At 44.7% G+C, this 17,378-nt stretch overlaps 1 protein-coding gene across 1 annotated transcript in view; it reads left to right on the top strand.

Moving 5' to 3' along the window:
• Positions 1-17,378, top strand: part of LOC126299346 (NACHT and WD repeat domain-containing protein 2) — a 287,406-nt gene that overhangs the window by 216,354 nt on the left and 53,674 nt on the right. The window contains exons 22-24 of the mRNA XM_049991201.1: positions 1,503-1,747; positions 7,633-7,744; positions 11,318-11,571. Coding sequence (XP_049847158.1) covers positions 1,503-1,747; positions 7,633-7,744; positions 11,318-11,571 — 611 coding nt within the window. The remainder of the gene's footprint in view (positions 1-1,502; positions 1,748-7,632; positions 7,745-11,317; positions 11,572-17,378) is intronic.

Raw genomic sequence — 17,378 nt, 5'->3', positions numbered from 1 at the left:
TTTCGAAGTTCTAAGCCACGGGTTGTTTAGACGATAGACCCCGTAGTGATCGACCGAGCACATGGCGTAATGCTGCTGAGACAGTTCAGGAAGAAATGGAGACTGTATCGGGTTCGTCTATGCACGGAGAAATCAGCGCTCGTGCAGTCGCACGTCGCACCGGCATTCCATACACTACTGTTTGGTTGGCTCTTAGGCGTACCATCCAATGCTATCCGTACAAAATCCATCGGCATCATGAACTGTTACCTGGCGATTTAGTGAAGCGGAGGGCATTTGCGGTGTGGGCGTTTCAAAAGATGGCGGAAAATGACGATTGGTTGAGTAACGTGTTGTGGACCGACGAAACTCATTTAACGCTCCGAGAGTCTGTCAACGCCCACAACTGCAGAATTTGGGCCACCGTAAATCCTAGAACTCTCGTGGAAACTCCATTTCACGCTGCGAAAGTCACGCTATGGGTTGGATTTACGACATCTACCGTTATCGGGCCTTTTTTGTTCGAGGAAATGCGTGACTCTGGATTTGTAGCTGCTACCGTGACGGGTGAGAGGTGCGCCGATATGTTACAGAATCGCATTATCCCCAGCCTGGCTGATAAACACCTGCTGGAACGTACGGTGTTAATGCAGGATGGCGCTCCACCCCATATTGCTAGACGCATGAAAGATCTCCTGCGCGCGTCGTTTGGTGATGATCGTGTGCTCAGCCGCCATTTTCGTCATGCTTAGCGTCCCATGTCTCCAGCCCTCAGTCCGTGCGATTATTGGCTTTGAGTTACCTGAAGTCGCAAGTGTATCGTGAACGACCGACATCTCTAGCCATGCTGAAAGACAATGCCTCACCATAACTCCGGACATGCTTTGCAGTGCTGTTCACAACATTATTCCTCGACTACAGCTATTTTAGGAACGATGGTGGACATATTGAGCATTTCCTGTAAAGAACATCATCTTTGATTTGTCTTACTTTGTTATGCTAATTATTGCTACTCTGATCAGTCCGACATTTTTTGAAATTTTGTATTTTTTCGGTTCTAATAAAACTCCATGGCACTCCAAGCACGTGTGTCAATTTTTACCTCTCTGTGTACATTATTCCGTGATTTATTCAGTTTTCAAATTTATACTGACTTTTTGATCACCTGGTATTACACGTCCCCTCTCACGTCCCCCCCCCCCCCCCTGCTCCCCTCTTCCTCTATGTATCTCTCATCTCTCCAGTAAGAACAACGTTGTCAAGATTAGACCAGTTGCAGTGCTCACAAACAAAGGGTTTAAGCAGTCATTCTTTCCACAATCCAGGTGTGAATGGAATGGGAAGAAAAACTAATACTCAGTACAGTGGTAAGTAGTGCACTTCACCGTAGTTTGCAGAGTATGGATGTAGAAGAAGAAGTTATGTCACATGTGTCTGAAGTGGTAGCTCTCACTGCAGAAGCAGTGTTCTGGTATGATAGAGGAACAGGAAGAGCGTGACACCGAGGCGTTTTTCGCTTGCAGAGGAGCCTGGGGAGGACACCGAATGACGAGGTGGAGGCGCTGCTGCAGCTGAAGCTGGACAAGGCAGAGGAGACGCTGCTGGGAACTACGAGCAACGGCTTCGTGGTGTGGGACGTGCGCGCCAGCGAGCCTGCGCCGGCAGTGCTGGCGCTGCCGCACGGCGTGCGCAACATCTCCACCCGCATCCTGCACTCCAACTCCTGCATGGTCTCCGCTGCCAGGGACTTCGCCGTCGCAGGCGTCAGGTCAGCTTCGTACAGAGCAGCTGTAGGTCATATAAGCTCATCTGACGCAGCACAGGACTATTCATATCGGGTTCATAATTAGTTGTTGCTGTGACGTAGTTACTAAGTGCACCACTAGGAGGCAGGAGTGTCAGCACATAGCATAGCCTTTTCGAGGTTGGTGGTGGTGGTGGGGGGAGGGGGGGGGGAGGGGAGTAGGGCCACATTCTCGGCTTGCTCGGAAAAGACGTCAAAATGAGTGTCACTCAATGCAGCGATGACAGCCTACAGCTTTGGAGGTGCCATATTGATTTCGTCATATTTCATTATTTTTGCATTATAACTTGCGTGTTATGGCAGTATGTTGTTTCAAGGCTCGACGCCCTGAAGATTAATCAAGACGTCTACAGACGTTAAAGTAACCTCTGGCGTGCCACAGGGGAGTGTTATGGGACCATTGATTTTCACAATATGTATAAATGACCTAGTAGATAGTGTCGGAAGTTCCATGCGGCTTTTCGCGGATGATGCTGTAGTATACAGAGAAGTTGCAGCATTAGAAAATTGTAGCGAAATGCAGGAATATCTGCAGCGGATAAGCACTTGGTGCACGGAGTGGCAACTGACCCTTAACATAGACAAATGTAATGTATTGCGAATACATGGAAAGAAGGATCCTTTAATGTATGATTATATGATAGCGGAACAAACACTGGTAGCAGTTACTTCTGTAAAATATCTGGGAGTATGCGTGCGGAACGATTTGAAGTGGAATGATCATATAAAATTAATTGTTGGTAAGGCGGGAAACAGGTTGAGATTCATTGGGAGAGTCCTTAGAAAGTGTAGTCCATCAACAAAGGAGGTAGCTTACAAAACACTCGTTCGACCCATACTTGAGTATTGCTCATCAGTGTGGGATCCGTACCAGATCGGGTTGACGGAGGAGATAGAGAAGATCCAAAGAAGAGCGGCGAGTTTCGTCACAGGGTTATTTGGTAACCATGATAGCGTTACGGAGATGTTTAGCAAACTCAAGTGGCAGACTCTGCAAGAGAGGCGCTCTGCATCGCGGTGTAGCTTGCTGTCCAGGTTTCGAGAGGGTGCGTTTCTGGATGAGGTATCGAATATATTACTTCCCCCTACTTATACCTCCCGAGGAGATCACGAATGTAAAATTAGAGAGATTCGAGCGCGCACGGAGGCTTTCAGACAGTCGTTCTTCCCGCGAACCACACGCGACTGGAACAGAAAAGGGAGGTAATGACAGTGGCACGTAAAGTGCCCTCCGCCACACACCGTTGGGTGGCTTGCGGAATATAAATGTAGATGTAGATGTAGATGTAGACTGGTGTGATGTCTTATAATTGACATTTATCGACACATCAGTGGTAACAGCCTTCAGCAGATCCTAAGATGAATGATGATATTGTTGAGAGTTCCATATGTGAGAGTCTAGAAGTGCTGACGCTTCCTTTAACTCTTACGTTTTCAATGCAAATAACTATAAACGTGTCGATATCTTTCCGTAAATAGTATAACTGCCTCTGGGAAATTTTTTTCGCTTGTCAGCTGGGACATCTCATTTTACATCTTACCTGTCTGACTGCTTATAGACAAGGTCTTCTAATTCTCTTAAAATCCTTTAAATCTCTTATATCCAAAACATGGACGGTGCATTAAGTTATACTAGTATATCATGGTCATCATTTATATTTGGACATGGCGTGACAGGACTTCAGCATCGTCTACAAACACATTTCATTCTCTTAGCTATCTAATGGCTGTCACTTATTCTTGAGAAAAGTCTCTGTTTTAGCATAGCCGCGCGGGATTAGCCAAGCGGTCTGAGGCGTTGCAGTCATGGACTGTGCGGCTGGTCCCCGCGGAGGTTCGAGTCCTCCCTCTGGCATGGGTGTGTGTGTTTGTCCTTAGGATAATTTAGGTTAAGTAGTGTGTAAGCTTAGGGACTGATGACCTTAGCAGTTAAGCTCCTTAAGATTTCACACACATTTGAACATTTTCTTAACATAGCCATTAGTTTGCTCGGTGTGGCCACATATTGACTATTTGTTATACACTGATCAACGGAACATTATGACCACCTACCTAATAGCCAGTACGTCCACCTTTGGCACGGATAACAGTGGCGACGCATCATGGCAGGGAAGCAATGAAGCCTTGGTAAGTAGCTGGATGGAGTGGGCACCACAGCTGGACACAAAGTCACCTAATTCCCATAAATTCCGGGGAGGGGGGCCATGGGCTCTTACGCCACGTACAATCACGTACCAGATGTGTTCGATCGGTTTCAGATCTGTCGAGTTGGGAGGTCAGCACATCAACTGGCCCTCGCCACTTTGTTCCTCGAACCACTCCGTCACACTCTTGGCATTGTGACATGACGCATTGGTGCATTATCTTGTTGAAAAATGAAGAGGTGTACGTGGTCTGCAACCAGTGGCCGGCCGAAGTGGCCGAGCGGATCTAGGCGATTCAGTCTGGAACCGCGCGGCCGCTACGGTCGCGGGTTCGAATCCTGCCTCAGGCATGGATGTGTGTGATGTCCTTAAGTTAGTTAGGTTTAAGTGATTCTAAGTTCTAAGGGAGTGATGACCTCAGATGTTGAGTCCCATAGTGCTCAGAGCCATTTGAACCATTTGCAACCAGTGTACGATACTCCTTCGACGTCATTGTGCTACTGGACCCATGGATCCCCGCATGAATGTTCTCCAGAGCATAATAGAGCCTCCGCCAGCTTATGTCTGTCCCACAGTACAGGTGTGTCAAGGAGTTGTTCTCCTGGAAGTGGACTGATTTTTGCCCTTCCATTGGCATAATGACGAAGGTATCAGGATTCATCAGACCATGCAAAGCTCTGCATTGCACCAACGTCCAGTGTTGATGGTCATGTGCCCATTTCAGTCGTAGTTACCGATGTCGTGGTGTTGACATTGGGTCGGCTGGTGTGGCCGAGCGATTCTAGACGCTTCAGTCTGGAACCGCGCGACAGCTACGGTCGCAGTTTCGAATACTGCCTCAGGCATGGATGTGTGTGATGTCCTTAGGTTAGTTAGGTTTAAGTAGTTCTAAGTTCTAGTGGACTCATGACCTCAGATGTTAAGTCCCATAGTGCTCAGAGCCATTTTTTTGTTAACATTGGCACTTGCGTGGGTCGTCGGCTGCGGAGGCCCATCGTTAGGTCTGTTCGGTGTACTGTGTGTTCAGATACACTTGTGCTGTGCCCAGCATTAAAGTCTGATGTTAGTTCCACCACAGTTCGCCGCTTGTCCTGTTTTACCGGAATTTCACCGTGGTTTAGCCACGTGTTGAAGACACCCACCACAGCACTCCTCGAACACCCGACAAGTTTTGCTGTTTCCGAAATGCTCATGACGAGTCTCTGGACCATCACAATCTGCCCTTGGCGAAACTCAGATATATCATGGCCTTTCCGCATTGGACACACGGACAGCACACTCATTTATACTACTTGTACCGTGCGTGTGTCTGACTAGCAGTCATTCCTCGTCAGATGCTGCTGCTATCGCCTGAACAGGTGTATAGCAGTAGTAGGTTGGTAGTCATAATGTTCTGGCTCATCAATGTATCTCTAGAGGAACAGTGGAATTTTGAAAAAAAGGGAATGCTGACCCTGTGAATGTATTTTCGCTATATGCATTGTTTTAGTAGAAATTAGAATAAATCTTCATTGTTACAATTTCTGTGGTGCATCAAATGCTCCTCAGCACCATATAAGCTTCATTCAGAGTTTATCATTTTAAAAAAGTATTTCATGCATAATATAACCATATAGTTCCAATGACTCCTTTGTGTCATTATATGGAAAGTTGCATCTCAGATTATAATTTGTATTTAACACTTCTCCTGTTGCTGCTGTGGTTTTGTCGTCGAATGATTCATTCCCTGCAACTCTTAAGTTGTATCTTGTCTGTTAAATGTAGGTTACTAGCTTCTAGATAGTCTTGTTGGTAACTGTCATTAATAGATTCTAACTTCAGCTTTTTAGTAATCTGGAGCGCATAATCATAATGGTAACATTGTACTGTCCTTGGACACTAAAATTTTTTGACTTTTTTATTGCAGCTGGTACGTATTTAAAAACTTGTTGATAATTTTTATACACTCAGTCGCAAAAGTATTAGGACAGTGGGAAGTTTCACAATGACTACTCGAGAATCACTGACTATGAAACCCAAACATATTTATTAGTAATATATATGCGTAACAACATTAATTACAAAAGAATTATTGTATTATTTCGTTTCCAAAACATAAATAACAGAAAAATTAACAACAAAAATGAAACATCCTCCACACCCTACTGCTGCAAAAGTATTCGGACACTGTCCAATAAATGTTCATAAGTTGTACGAGGAAAATGTCTATACCTTGTGGGTCCACCTTTCATTTTCAATACCTCCTCCAATCTACTAGGCATACTTTACACGAGTTTTTTTGTGAAATCTGGGCCTATATTTGCCCATTCTTGGCGTAGTTTCTCTTTCAAGGTCTCCTTCGTATAGATGTTGTCCGCGCGGAGGGTCCGTTTCAATTTATCCCACAAATGTTCGATTGGGTTAAGGTCTGATAATTGGGGAAGGGATTGCAATACTTTCGGGCAATTGAAGAGCAACCACATTTGTACAATATGCGCGGTATGCTTGGGACCCTTATCCTGATAAAAATGAAAGTTCTTCGCAATACCTAGATGTCGTGCACTCTGCTTCAAATGTCCTCGCAGTATATTCAAATACGCTTCCTTGTTCATCGTATCATCAATGAACACTAAATCACCCGCACCATTGCCGGACGTGCATCCCCACACCATGAAGCTCCCACCTTCAAACTTTACTGTCTGTTTGAGGTTCCTGGGATTCAGCTCTTCATTGGTCTTTCGCCACACGTTTGCCTTTCCGTCGCTTTGCCATAATGTAAATTTATATTCGTCGCAAAATATCACCCGATTCCACCAAGCCTGATCGTATTCGGCGTATTCCCTCGCAAACCGCATTCGTTTCTTCTAGTGCACTGCATTTATGAATGGCTTTCGCCGTGCCACTCGACCATGGTACTGCGATCATCGTAGACCTCTCCTCACGGTTTCGGGATGAACTTTTATACCAAGGTCTCCCTCCACCTCACTTGCAATTCGTGTGGCAGATATTTTCGGCTTGTGTTGTACTTTTCGCACAATCACACGTTCATCTCTCTGTGAAAATGTTCGTGGACGTCCTGTACTGCAACGGAATTCCAATCGGTCTTCTTTCTCGAACCGTTTAATAATGTCGTGAACTGTACTTTTCTTCATGTTCACTATTGCGGCAATTTCCTTGCAGGTTTTCCCCTTTGCGTAATGATAAACGACAAGTTGCCTTTGCTCGAACGTAGAACACTTCCCCCTGCGTCCCATTGTCGACCTGCACAGGCTCGCGATACGTGTTTACTAATCATCGCTATCGTCTCGCGGAAATGTCGGACACACTGCAGTCGTTTCACCCTCTGTGCATCTCGGAATGAACTATTCTCTCACGTTGTCCGCTTTTGTCCGATTACTTTTGTTGCACCTTCCCATGCCGTTTTCAGGAAATATTACGTAAGAGACACATGTCCAACAACAAATCTTCGTATTTGACGTGTGTTTCACGTTGCGACATCGTACCTAGAGTCCCAAATACATTAGAAAGTGCAATTTCTGTATTTTTTCATTCGGCAAACTGCAAAATTATGCACCGTAACGTGCTGTCCGAATACTTTTGCGACTGAGAGTATGTAATTCAAACCAGATTCTTGGAGCGGCAGTGGCCAAGTTTTACTCCATTTGTATAACTCTTTAGTATGATTACTTTATCTATATACGATTGCTAATTTTTGTTTGTTTTCAGGAAGAATCTGTATGTTTGGAATCTGGAGACATGCGCGTTGCTGAAAGTGCTGGATGCTCATTTTGGAAGGATAATCTCCCTGGAACCACTCACTATCGGAAACTGGAATTCAGTAAGTGGCCTTTCTTTATTATGCAGCGGTATTACAGATGGAAAAATGTGAACTGTAATGATTCTATCACAGAAATTTTTAGATGCTTGTAATTTAGACTGAACAGGCTTCATGAACTTGAAGCACGAAGGGACAAATAGTGGGACTGTATTCCAATTGAAAATTAAGGATACATTAAAACACATGTATCTGTAGTGACAAAAAAATTATTCGTGTCACTGAATGGAAAAGAAGTGCTTCATTTCTCATGCTTCAGTTCGCTATCTTAGATATGGTGTCCAAATTTCAAAGTGTCAGCAAAGTGTTTTAAATGAAAGCAATTTGAACTGCTGTTTAAAAAGGTCAGTTTGCAATATGGCAATAATCCAGTAGAATATTTTAACGGCTAGTGAATTTTAAGATTGCCAGGGTATGAGAGAAAGTTATTATGGAAATTGTTACGGTGTAAAACCAAGCGCCGGCACGCCAGTCGGGAACGATAGAGAAGAGATGACTGTGAAAAGACGTCAGCCAATCGCACGCTGACCAACCCCTGTCCAGGATGACATCGCGACAGCAGCTGCCCCTATGCGAAGAAGACGCAAGCGCCGCGACCGACTGATCGCGGTCCAGTTTGATTGTAGCTTCAAGACTAGTGACTTGTATAGCAGCGACTTGGGCTGTCTATACTGAAGAAACTTGACTATTTCGTATGTCGCCCTCTGCTTGCGACACATCTGTGTAGTTGCAAAGTTAAGCATTGTCTCGTTTCATTTTCTAATAAAACTCATTAATACAATTTGTTTGAATTGTTTGTCTAGCGAACCGAGTGCGTGGGCATCCCAGACTCCCTATATTCGACGACGAACATGGAGACATAAAATTGACGACTAAGCTGGATTTAACAGAAATATATTGTTTATAGAAGTCATTCTAATTCAAGGATTTGATCTACATTGTTATGTTTCCAGTTACGTGGCTGCAGCATAGCTTCTTTGTTCAGTATCTACCAAAAAAAGGGGAGACTTATCTTTCTGTTTTAATCCTACTGAAAAAAATATTTTACAAAATCGGTAATGGATCTCGCTGTAGTACCGAATATAAATTTTGTCAATTAATATCTTGTAGATTTCATTTTCATATTTTGTCTTTAAGCAAGTAAAAATTTTGCTACAGGTCTCAAGGAAACCAATCATGTAAGGGTGAGGTTTGAATTAATGTTGATATATGCCGTTCACGTAACACTTTTTGCCTATAGAAGTGCAGTAGTTAGATTCTTACCAAGATTTAGGTATACTGACGCTCATATAAAGCTCAGAAGACGAACCATTATATACATTTATAAAACCCCCGATAACGTCAGAAATTATTATGTGATCTGGGATAAAACGATAGAAGTGGAGTGAAGAGCGCAGAATGAACGTCGTTCAACTCGAATGAGTTTCACAAAGCAGTATATCTGTATATAGAGAGAACGACGCAAGCAAGAAACTCAAATCCAACGAGACAGAAATTGAAGCTGCTTGCGAGATAAGTTGGCCAAGGCTCAGTATCAAGTGCAGGAGTAAACTTAAAACTGAATCATTTTATCGACAACCAGGTCCACTTCCAGAACCACCACTTCGCTAGTATGTAAGTTCCGTAATGATACTATCATTATCGGAGAAGACTTTTATCATCCAGTAATTAGTTGGGATAATTAAGCTTGCAGGTTTGTAAGTACTGAGCGTAACAAGCAAAACTGTGAAATAATGGTAATTACCTTCTCGGAATACTACTTAGAAGTAGTTCAGAAACCCACTCAAGATAAAAATATTGGATCTGATAGCAACAAATAAACCTGAACTCTTCGAGGGTGTCCACGATGAAACTAGTATCAGCGACCATGAGGCAGTTGTAGAAACAAGAACTGCCGAAGTTCAGAGGACAACTAAAACTATTTGATAGATTTATAGGTTCAGCAAAGTAGATAAACATCCTGTAGTGTAATATTTCAATGAGGAATGTGAAACATGTAGTTTTATAGGATCCCGTAGACGAACTATGACTTAAGTGTAATTAATAATTGATCAGGCACTGGATACATATGAAGGGCTTATTTCAATAGTGGTACAAGTCCATTTTTGTTCATTTTGAGATACAGAGTCCTAAAGTGAAATGAGCGCTGAAAAATCTGCATTTGAGATACCACAAATATTCAAGCATATGGCTTCTTACTAGAGATGAACCTTTGTTTCTGTTTGTTTGGATCATTAATGTCAGAAGTATTATAGACAGAAAGGTGCAGGTAATGGACTTGTAGTACTATTGAAATAAGGCCTTCATATGTACGCACTAGAATAGCTCGTGATGGGAGAGATCTCCATGATAAACAACATTGGTAAAATAACATCTAAAGTAGCAGCGACTACTATACAATAGATTTAAAACGCAGAATCGGGCTATAGACAGAGAAATGTAAAATTAAGTTCGTTTGACTGTCACTAGGGCTGTGCGTGAAGCTTTTAGTAACCACCATAGCAAAATCCAATCGCAAGACCTGTCACAAAACGCAGAGAAATTTTGGTTATATGTAAAGGCAGTCAATGGCGTCAAAGATAGTTCCCAGGGCTAATGGATGACCAAAGAACTGAAACTGAGGATATCAAGTCCAAAGCAAAGTTCTGAACTTCCAAATGTTCCTTTACAAAGGAAAATAACAGGAGTATTGCCACAGGTGAATTCTCACCTTACTGTAAAAACGAGTGACGTGGGTATTAGTGTCAGTGGCGTTGAGAAACAGTCGAAATTGGTAACACTGAACAACTCGCAAGACCTCTCACAAATCCCAGAGAAATTCTGGTTATATGTAAAGGTAGTCAATGGCGTCAAAGATAGTGCTCAGGGATAATGGATGACCAAAGAACTGAAACTAAGGATATGAAATCAAAAGCAAAGTTCTGAACCCCCAAATGTTCCTTTACAAAGGAAAATGCAGGAATATTGCCACAGGTGAATTCTCACCTTACTGTAAAAACGAGTGACATGGGTATTAGTGTCAGGGACGTTGAGAAACAGTCGAAATTGGTAACTCGTTTCCAGTCATCCACTGACCACTGGCGTCGCTCTATGTCAGCTCGCGTGTCACTACCGAAATTTGTGACTATTGAGGAGCTGCGTGTCACTACCGAAATTTGTGACTATTGAGGAGCTGCCCGACAGTTGTATCCCGTTCTTTTCAACTCTTTACGCACAGTCATTTTGCTAGCTGGATTGCTGTTAGCACTTTTGGAACTCACGAGTGATCCATTCCTCTGACTTCATGCGATTTTTTTACAGCCACCTTCCGCAATGCTTGAAGCAACATGTCTGCCTGGCTTTGATTTAGCTGCGGTGTACATGTGTAGCATTAGAAAGATTAAAACGTCCCTGATTGGTTCGTTGCTCACGTGACATCCAATGACTAGTCCACGTTCGTAGTCACTGAGTTCTTCTGACAGACTAATTGTGCTGTTAATGCTTCTTTACTGAGGACAGAGTACTTCCCGCCTCCGCTTATGTTCACGGGCCCGCCTCACGAGACATCTAGTGGTTACGTGTGTTGATGTGTTTTAGGTGATAACGTCGTCGATCGACCGCACGGTGAAGGTGTGGAACATCAACAACATCTTCGAGCAGGTGCACGTGATCGACCGGCACGAGGTGCAGGTGGACTGCGTGCGGGTGTGCCAGGAGGCGGGGCTGGCGGTGACGGTGACGCGCGGCTGCGTGGGCGTCTGGGACCTGCAGCTAGGCCGCCTGCTCGCCAGGCTCGCCGACAGCCCGCTCGGGGCCATCGTCACGCACGCCGAGATCACCCCCGACAGCAGGTAGCTCTCCTGTCTGCTGACGCCCTACGCCACTTGGTGGCCCGAGCGAGGTGGCGCAGTGGCTAGCACACTGGACTCGCATTCGGGAGGATGATGGTTCAATCCAGCATCCGGCCATCTTGATTTCGGTTTTCCGTGATTTCTCTAAATCGCTCCAGGCAAATGCCGGGATGGTTCCTTTGAAAGGGCACGGCTGACTTCCTTTTCCGTCCTTCCATAATCCGAGGAGACCGATGACTTCGCTGTCTGGTATCCTTCCCCAAAACAACTCCAAGCCAACCACTGGGTGGGTCGTAGGCATTAAGTTTAGCCTTTACAGTCAGCCTATGCAGGATATTTATTTAAGCTTTCCTAGGTACTCTGATGGATAAAAATCGTAACACCAAAATATTATTAAGGTAGACTAATGAAATTTCGGAAACACGTTTGTCTAGGTAACATATTTAAATGTTTATCGTTGCTAGATCGCAGGTTAATGTAAGCGCGAGGTAAACCATTGCAAATGTGAAATGCCAAAGTTGGGTTACAAAAGCGGTGCGTGGGCGAGCGCTATCCTGTTGGAAAACACTCTCTGGAATGCTGTTCATGAATGGCTGCACAACAGGTCGGATTACAAGGCTGAAGTACAAATTGGCAGTCAGAGTGCGTGGGATGGCCACGAGAGTGAAACTTCCTGGCAGATTAAAACTGTGTGCCGGACCGAGACTCGAACGAGGGACCTTTGCCTTTGCGGGCATATGCTCTACCAACTGAGCTACCCATCACGACTCATGCCCCGTCCTCACAGCTTTACCTCTGCCAGTACCTCGTCTCCTACCTTCCAAACCTTACGCCGGCCGGATTGGCCAAGCGGTTCTAGGCGCTACAGTCTGAAACCGCGCGACCGCTACGGTCGCAGTCTCGAATCCTGCCTCGGGTGTGACGTCTTTGGGTTAGTTAGGTTTAAGTAGTTCTCAGTTCTAGGGGACTGATGACCTCAGCAGTTAAGTCCCATAGTGCTCAGAGCCATTTGAACCATTTTTCCAAACTTTACAGAAGCTCTCCTGCGAACCTTGCAGAACTAGCACTCCTCAAAGAATGGATACTGCTGAGACATGGCTTAGCCACAGCCTGGGGGATGTTTCCAGAATGAGATTTTCACTCTGCAGCGGAGTGTGAGCTGATATGAAACCACGAGAGTGCTCCTGCTATCATACGCAATCGCATCCCCGGCCGTAACTCCAGGTATAGGACCAATGTGTCTAGCACACAGACAGTTTGGTTGCAGGACCTCAAGTGGCCTCCTTCTAACTAACACACAGAAGGACACATAGCCAGAACCAGCTTCCATCAGAAAATACAACAGACGTCCACCCTGCCCTCACTGAGCTCTCGCGTGACACCACTGAAGTCGCAAACGGCGGTGGTTTGGCGCCAGTGGAATGCACGCTACAGGGCATCTGGCTTGGAGCTGTCCTTGACGTGACCGACTTGTAACAGTTCGTTGTGTCACTGTGGTGCCAGCTGCTGGTGAAATTGCTGCTTCAGGTGCAGTACGGCTTGCCAGAGCCATACCCCGAACGCGATGGTCTTCGCTCTTGGTAGTTCACGTGGCTGTCCGTCCTCTAGCGTCCATACATTCCTGTGACCACCGCTGCCAGCAATCGTTTACACAGGCTGCATTCCTACCACGTCTTCCCGCAATGTCGCAGAAGGAACATTCAGCTCTTCGTAGCCCTATTATATGATCTCATTCGAACTCAGTAAGGTGTTGATAATGGCGTCTGTGTCGCCTTAAAGGCACCTTCACTAACATCAACTCACCATATCCAGTCTCAAAGGTAACTGACGCTCACGATCGTTATAGCTTGTATTTAAAGCAAACCTGATTTGCATCCTCATAGTGGCGCTATTAGCCCGACACTTACATGACGGGCGCGAAATCTGAACATAAATCATCTTTGAGGTGTAGAAACACGTCTACCAAACCTTTTATGTCGCACAACTCCTCCTTGGTGTTGCGAGTTTCTCTATTATTGTACATCTTGGGTAGCTGTTTCGGATATTATAGTGAAATATGCTGACGGAAGTGAAAAGAGTTACTCCATGAGGCACCAGTCCTACATTCATCGAACTTTGTGGGAAAGTTCATCATATAACAGGTTTTACATGATGATACTTTCATTCCTTGAGAAACTTGCGTCCGTCATCAACACGGGTGCGGGCACGGGCATGGACACTAACACAGTCTTGTATTTGTCGTGATATGGGAGCAAATGTCTTCGAATGCTATAAGGGTATGAGAGACGAGTTAGGGTGACAGTTACTAAAACAATGGCGTTTTTCGTTGTGGCGAGTTCTTTACATGAAAATGCAATCTCCAACTTTCTCCTCAGGATGGCAGAATATTTAGTTGACTACCACCTACTTAGGGAGAAATTAGCATTGTGATAAAATAAGAGAAATCATAACTGGAGGGAAAGATTTATTTTTACATTTATCCCTCTTGCTATTTCGAGAGTTGAAAAGTAGAGAAATAGGCTGAAAGAGGTCCTGTCAACCCTCTGCCAAATACTTAAGTATCAATTACAGAGTAATCATGTAGGTGTAGATACAGAACTCCTTGCCATGCCTGAAGGGCGTGCTGTGTCAGTATGTGAAGATTACTGGCTGGAACGTTGCAGAGATACTGTATGGGTGACAAATTAGGGTACTGGGCAGACCAGCCAGGGATCAGTACACTATTCAAAGCGATTTTGGTGTGAAATGAGGGGTCGTGCATTATCGTGCTGTAATATGGCTTTTAGCAAGGGAGAATATTGTACGTAAAAGATAGAGTATCTAGGAACACACGATGATTTGTGGTTGGCACTTTATTCTAGTGGTTGGCTTTAGAATCGAGTAAAGGAATGCCCACTAGATACCGCAGTACGCATTTTCCACCATTTACTACAGTTTTTATTGATGTTAGACATCACGTTGTGTTTTGTGCCGAATTTCTGTTTCGTGTCCCACATATGTACGTACTGTATAATGTTGTTTGGAATATATTGTTAATTCTGCAGTTACATAATTTTATGGTGAGTAAAATGCTGTATATTTTAGAACTGTTTATATAACTTGTAGACACTTAAACCGTACTTCGTCGGTTGTGCATCATCTTTAATCTTGAAACAGAAGGTCTTTTACCGTGGAACATGTGGTACTTGCGAATGAACTGAACTTCTTTGATGTAACAGTTTTACGTGTCTTGAATGATGGAAATTTGTGATAGTTTCCAATATTTTTTATTTCAAAATATATTTGACTTGTAACTGGTATTTGTTTAATATTTCTGCTTAATTTGATTTCACTTAATGATTATTGGTGTGTAGCGGAGTAATAATGCAAATGATTGAGTATTAAATACAGCACTGACAAGAGTTTCCCGACTGCAGCGCTTCTAAATTCCAATCGAATATTTGTTCCTAGGTACGGGACCATGTTCTATGGTGGAGCATGTTTTTGCATTTGGAAAACTTTGACTTCCGGAGAAAATTTGTAATTTCGGAAAAAGTCTGCACCACATAAAAAAGTGAAAGCTATCCTTTAAAATCCATATTAAATTTCTGTTTCAGGGGCTAGAGGCTAAAGTCTAAAAATGTACGAAGGTACAATACTCCCCCCCCCCCCCCCTACCCTGGTCATGAAGGATATGAAAACAAAGTTTACCCATGCTTGTCACATACACTTTTGTGATCAGAAGTATCCAGACACCTGGCTGAAACTGACTTGCAAGTTCGTGGCGCCCTCCATCGGTAATGCTGGAATTCAGTATGGTGTTGGCCCACCATTAGGCTTTCACGGAGTGCTGCACTGAGGAGGGTTATCGTTGTCGGTCGGCAAGGCCTGGCACGAAGTCGGCGTTCCAAAACATCCCAAATGTGTTCTGTAGGATTCTGGTCAGGACTCTGTGCAGGCTAGTCCATTATAGGGATGTTATTGTAGTGTAACCACTCCGCCACAGGCCGTGCATTACGAACAGGTGCTCGACCGTGCTGAAAGATGCAATCGCCATCCCCGAATTGCTCCTCAACAATGGGAAGCAAGAAGGCATTTAAAACATCGATGCAGGCCTGTGCTGTGATAGTGCCACGCAAAACAACAAGGGGTGCAAGCACCTTCATGAAAAATAAGGCCACACCTTAACACCACCGCCTCCGAATATTACTGTTGGCACTACACACGCTGGCAGATGACGTTCACCGGGTATTCGCCACACTCACACCCTGCCATCGGATCGCCACATTGTATACCGTGATTCGTCACTACACACAACATTTTTCCACTGTTCGATCGTCCAATGTTTACGCTTCTTACACCAAGCGAGGCGTCGTTTGGCATTTACCGGCGTGATGTGTGGCTTATGAGCAGCCGCTCGACCATGAAATCCAAGTTTTCTCACCTCCCACCTAACTGTCATAGTACTTGCAGTGGATCCTGATGCAGTTTGGAATTCCTGTTGGATGGTCTGGATAGATGTCTGCTTATTAGACATTACAACCCACTTCAACTGTCGGCGGTCTTTGTCAGTCAACAGACGAGGTGGGCCTGTACGCTATTGTGCTATACGTTCCCTTCAAGTTTCCACTTCAGTATCACATCGGAAACAATGGACCTAGGGATGTTTACGAGTGTGGAAATCTCGCGTACAACGTATGACACAAGTGACACCCAATCACCTGACCACGTTCGAAGTCCGTGAGTTCCGCAGAGCGCCCCATTCTGCTCTATCACGATGTCTAATTACTACCGAGGTCGCTGATATGGAGTACCAGGCAGTAGGTGGAAGCACAATGCACCTAATATTAAAACGTATGTTTTTGTGAGTGACCGGATACTTTTGGTCACAGGGAATTCACTCTCCCTTCAAAAAAAGTACCAAATCAGTCCATTCATCATATCCAATAGCTGCCTACACCATGATCCCAGGAGCTGGAGAGGCGCAAGTGTCGAGAATCGCTGCTTCCTGTGGGTTCTCGCCAGGTCATCTACAGGCACTGTTGCATCGATCTGACCGCCACAAATAGAAGCAAGACTCATCGCTGAAAGTTACAAAATGCCATTCAGTGTCCCAGTTGACTCTGGTCCCACACATACAAGAGTCTGTTATCTGTGGTATGGTGTCACCGCTAAACGACACATAACAACCCAGCGGCCAGCATTCTGTTACCGACGGTTCTTAGTGACTCTCTGGCTGTCTGCCAGGATGTCAGCTGTTGAAATCCGTCTATTCGTCAGATCCACTCGAACAATACTACGATCTTATCGTGGTCTAGTCCTTGTGGAAGGATCCATACCAACTGTTCTTATCACACTGTTGGCCTGAGTTCATCTCGTCACCATCAGTTCTGCAGCTATTGAATTACAGTCAACTGTCTGTGCGATCTGTCGGTATGATATTCCCACGCTCCTCGTGCCGGTCTCAAAGTGCAAAAGCGACGATAAGCCGCAACTGCATGTCCTCGGGACAAGCTCTGTTGCAGTGTCCGCCTGATAAGTTCCAGTAACATTAGACACCCAATAGTGATAATGTATTCACACATTTACACTGTCAAAAAAAAAAAAATAAAATAAAATAAAAAATGGTTCAAATGGCTCTGAGCATTATGCGACTTAACTTCAGAAGTGATCAGTCGCCTAGAAATTAGAACTAATTAAACCTAACTAACCTAAGGACATCACACACATTCATGCCCGAGGCCGGATTCGAACCTGCGACCGTAGCGGTCGCTCGGTTCCAGACTGTAGCGCCTAGAACCGCACGGCCACTCCGGCCGGCTTTTACA

This window comes from Schistocerca gregaria, chromosome X, assembly GCF_023897955.1.
Source record: "Schistocerca gregaria isolate iqSchGreg1 chromosome X, iqSchGreg1.2, whole genome shotgun sequence".
NCBI classification, from domain to species: Eukaryota; Metazoa; Arthropoda; class Insecta; order Orthoptera; family Acrididae; genus Schistocerca; species Schistocerca gregaria.
This window is presented reverse-complemented; position numbering and strand designations above follow the sequence as displayed.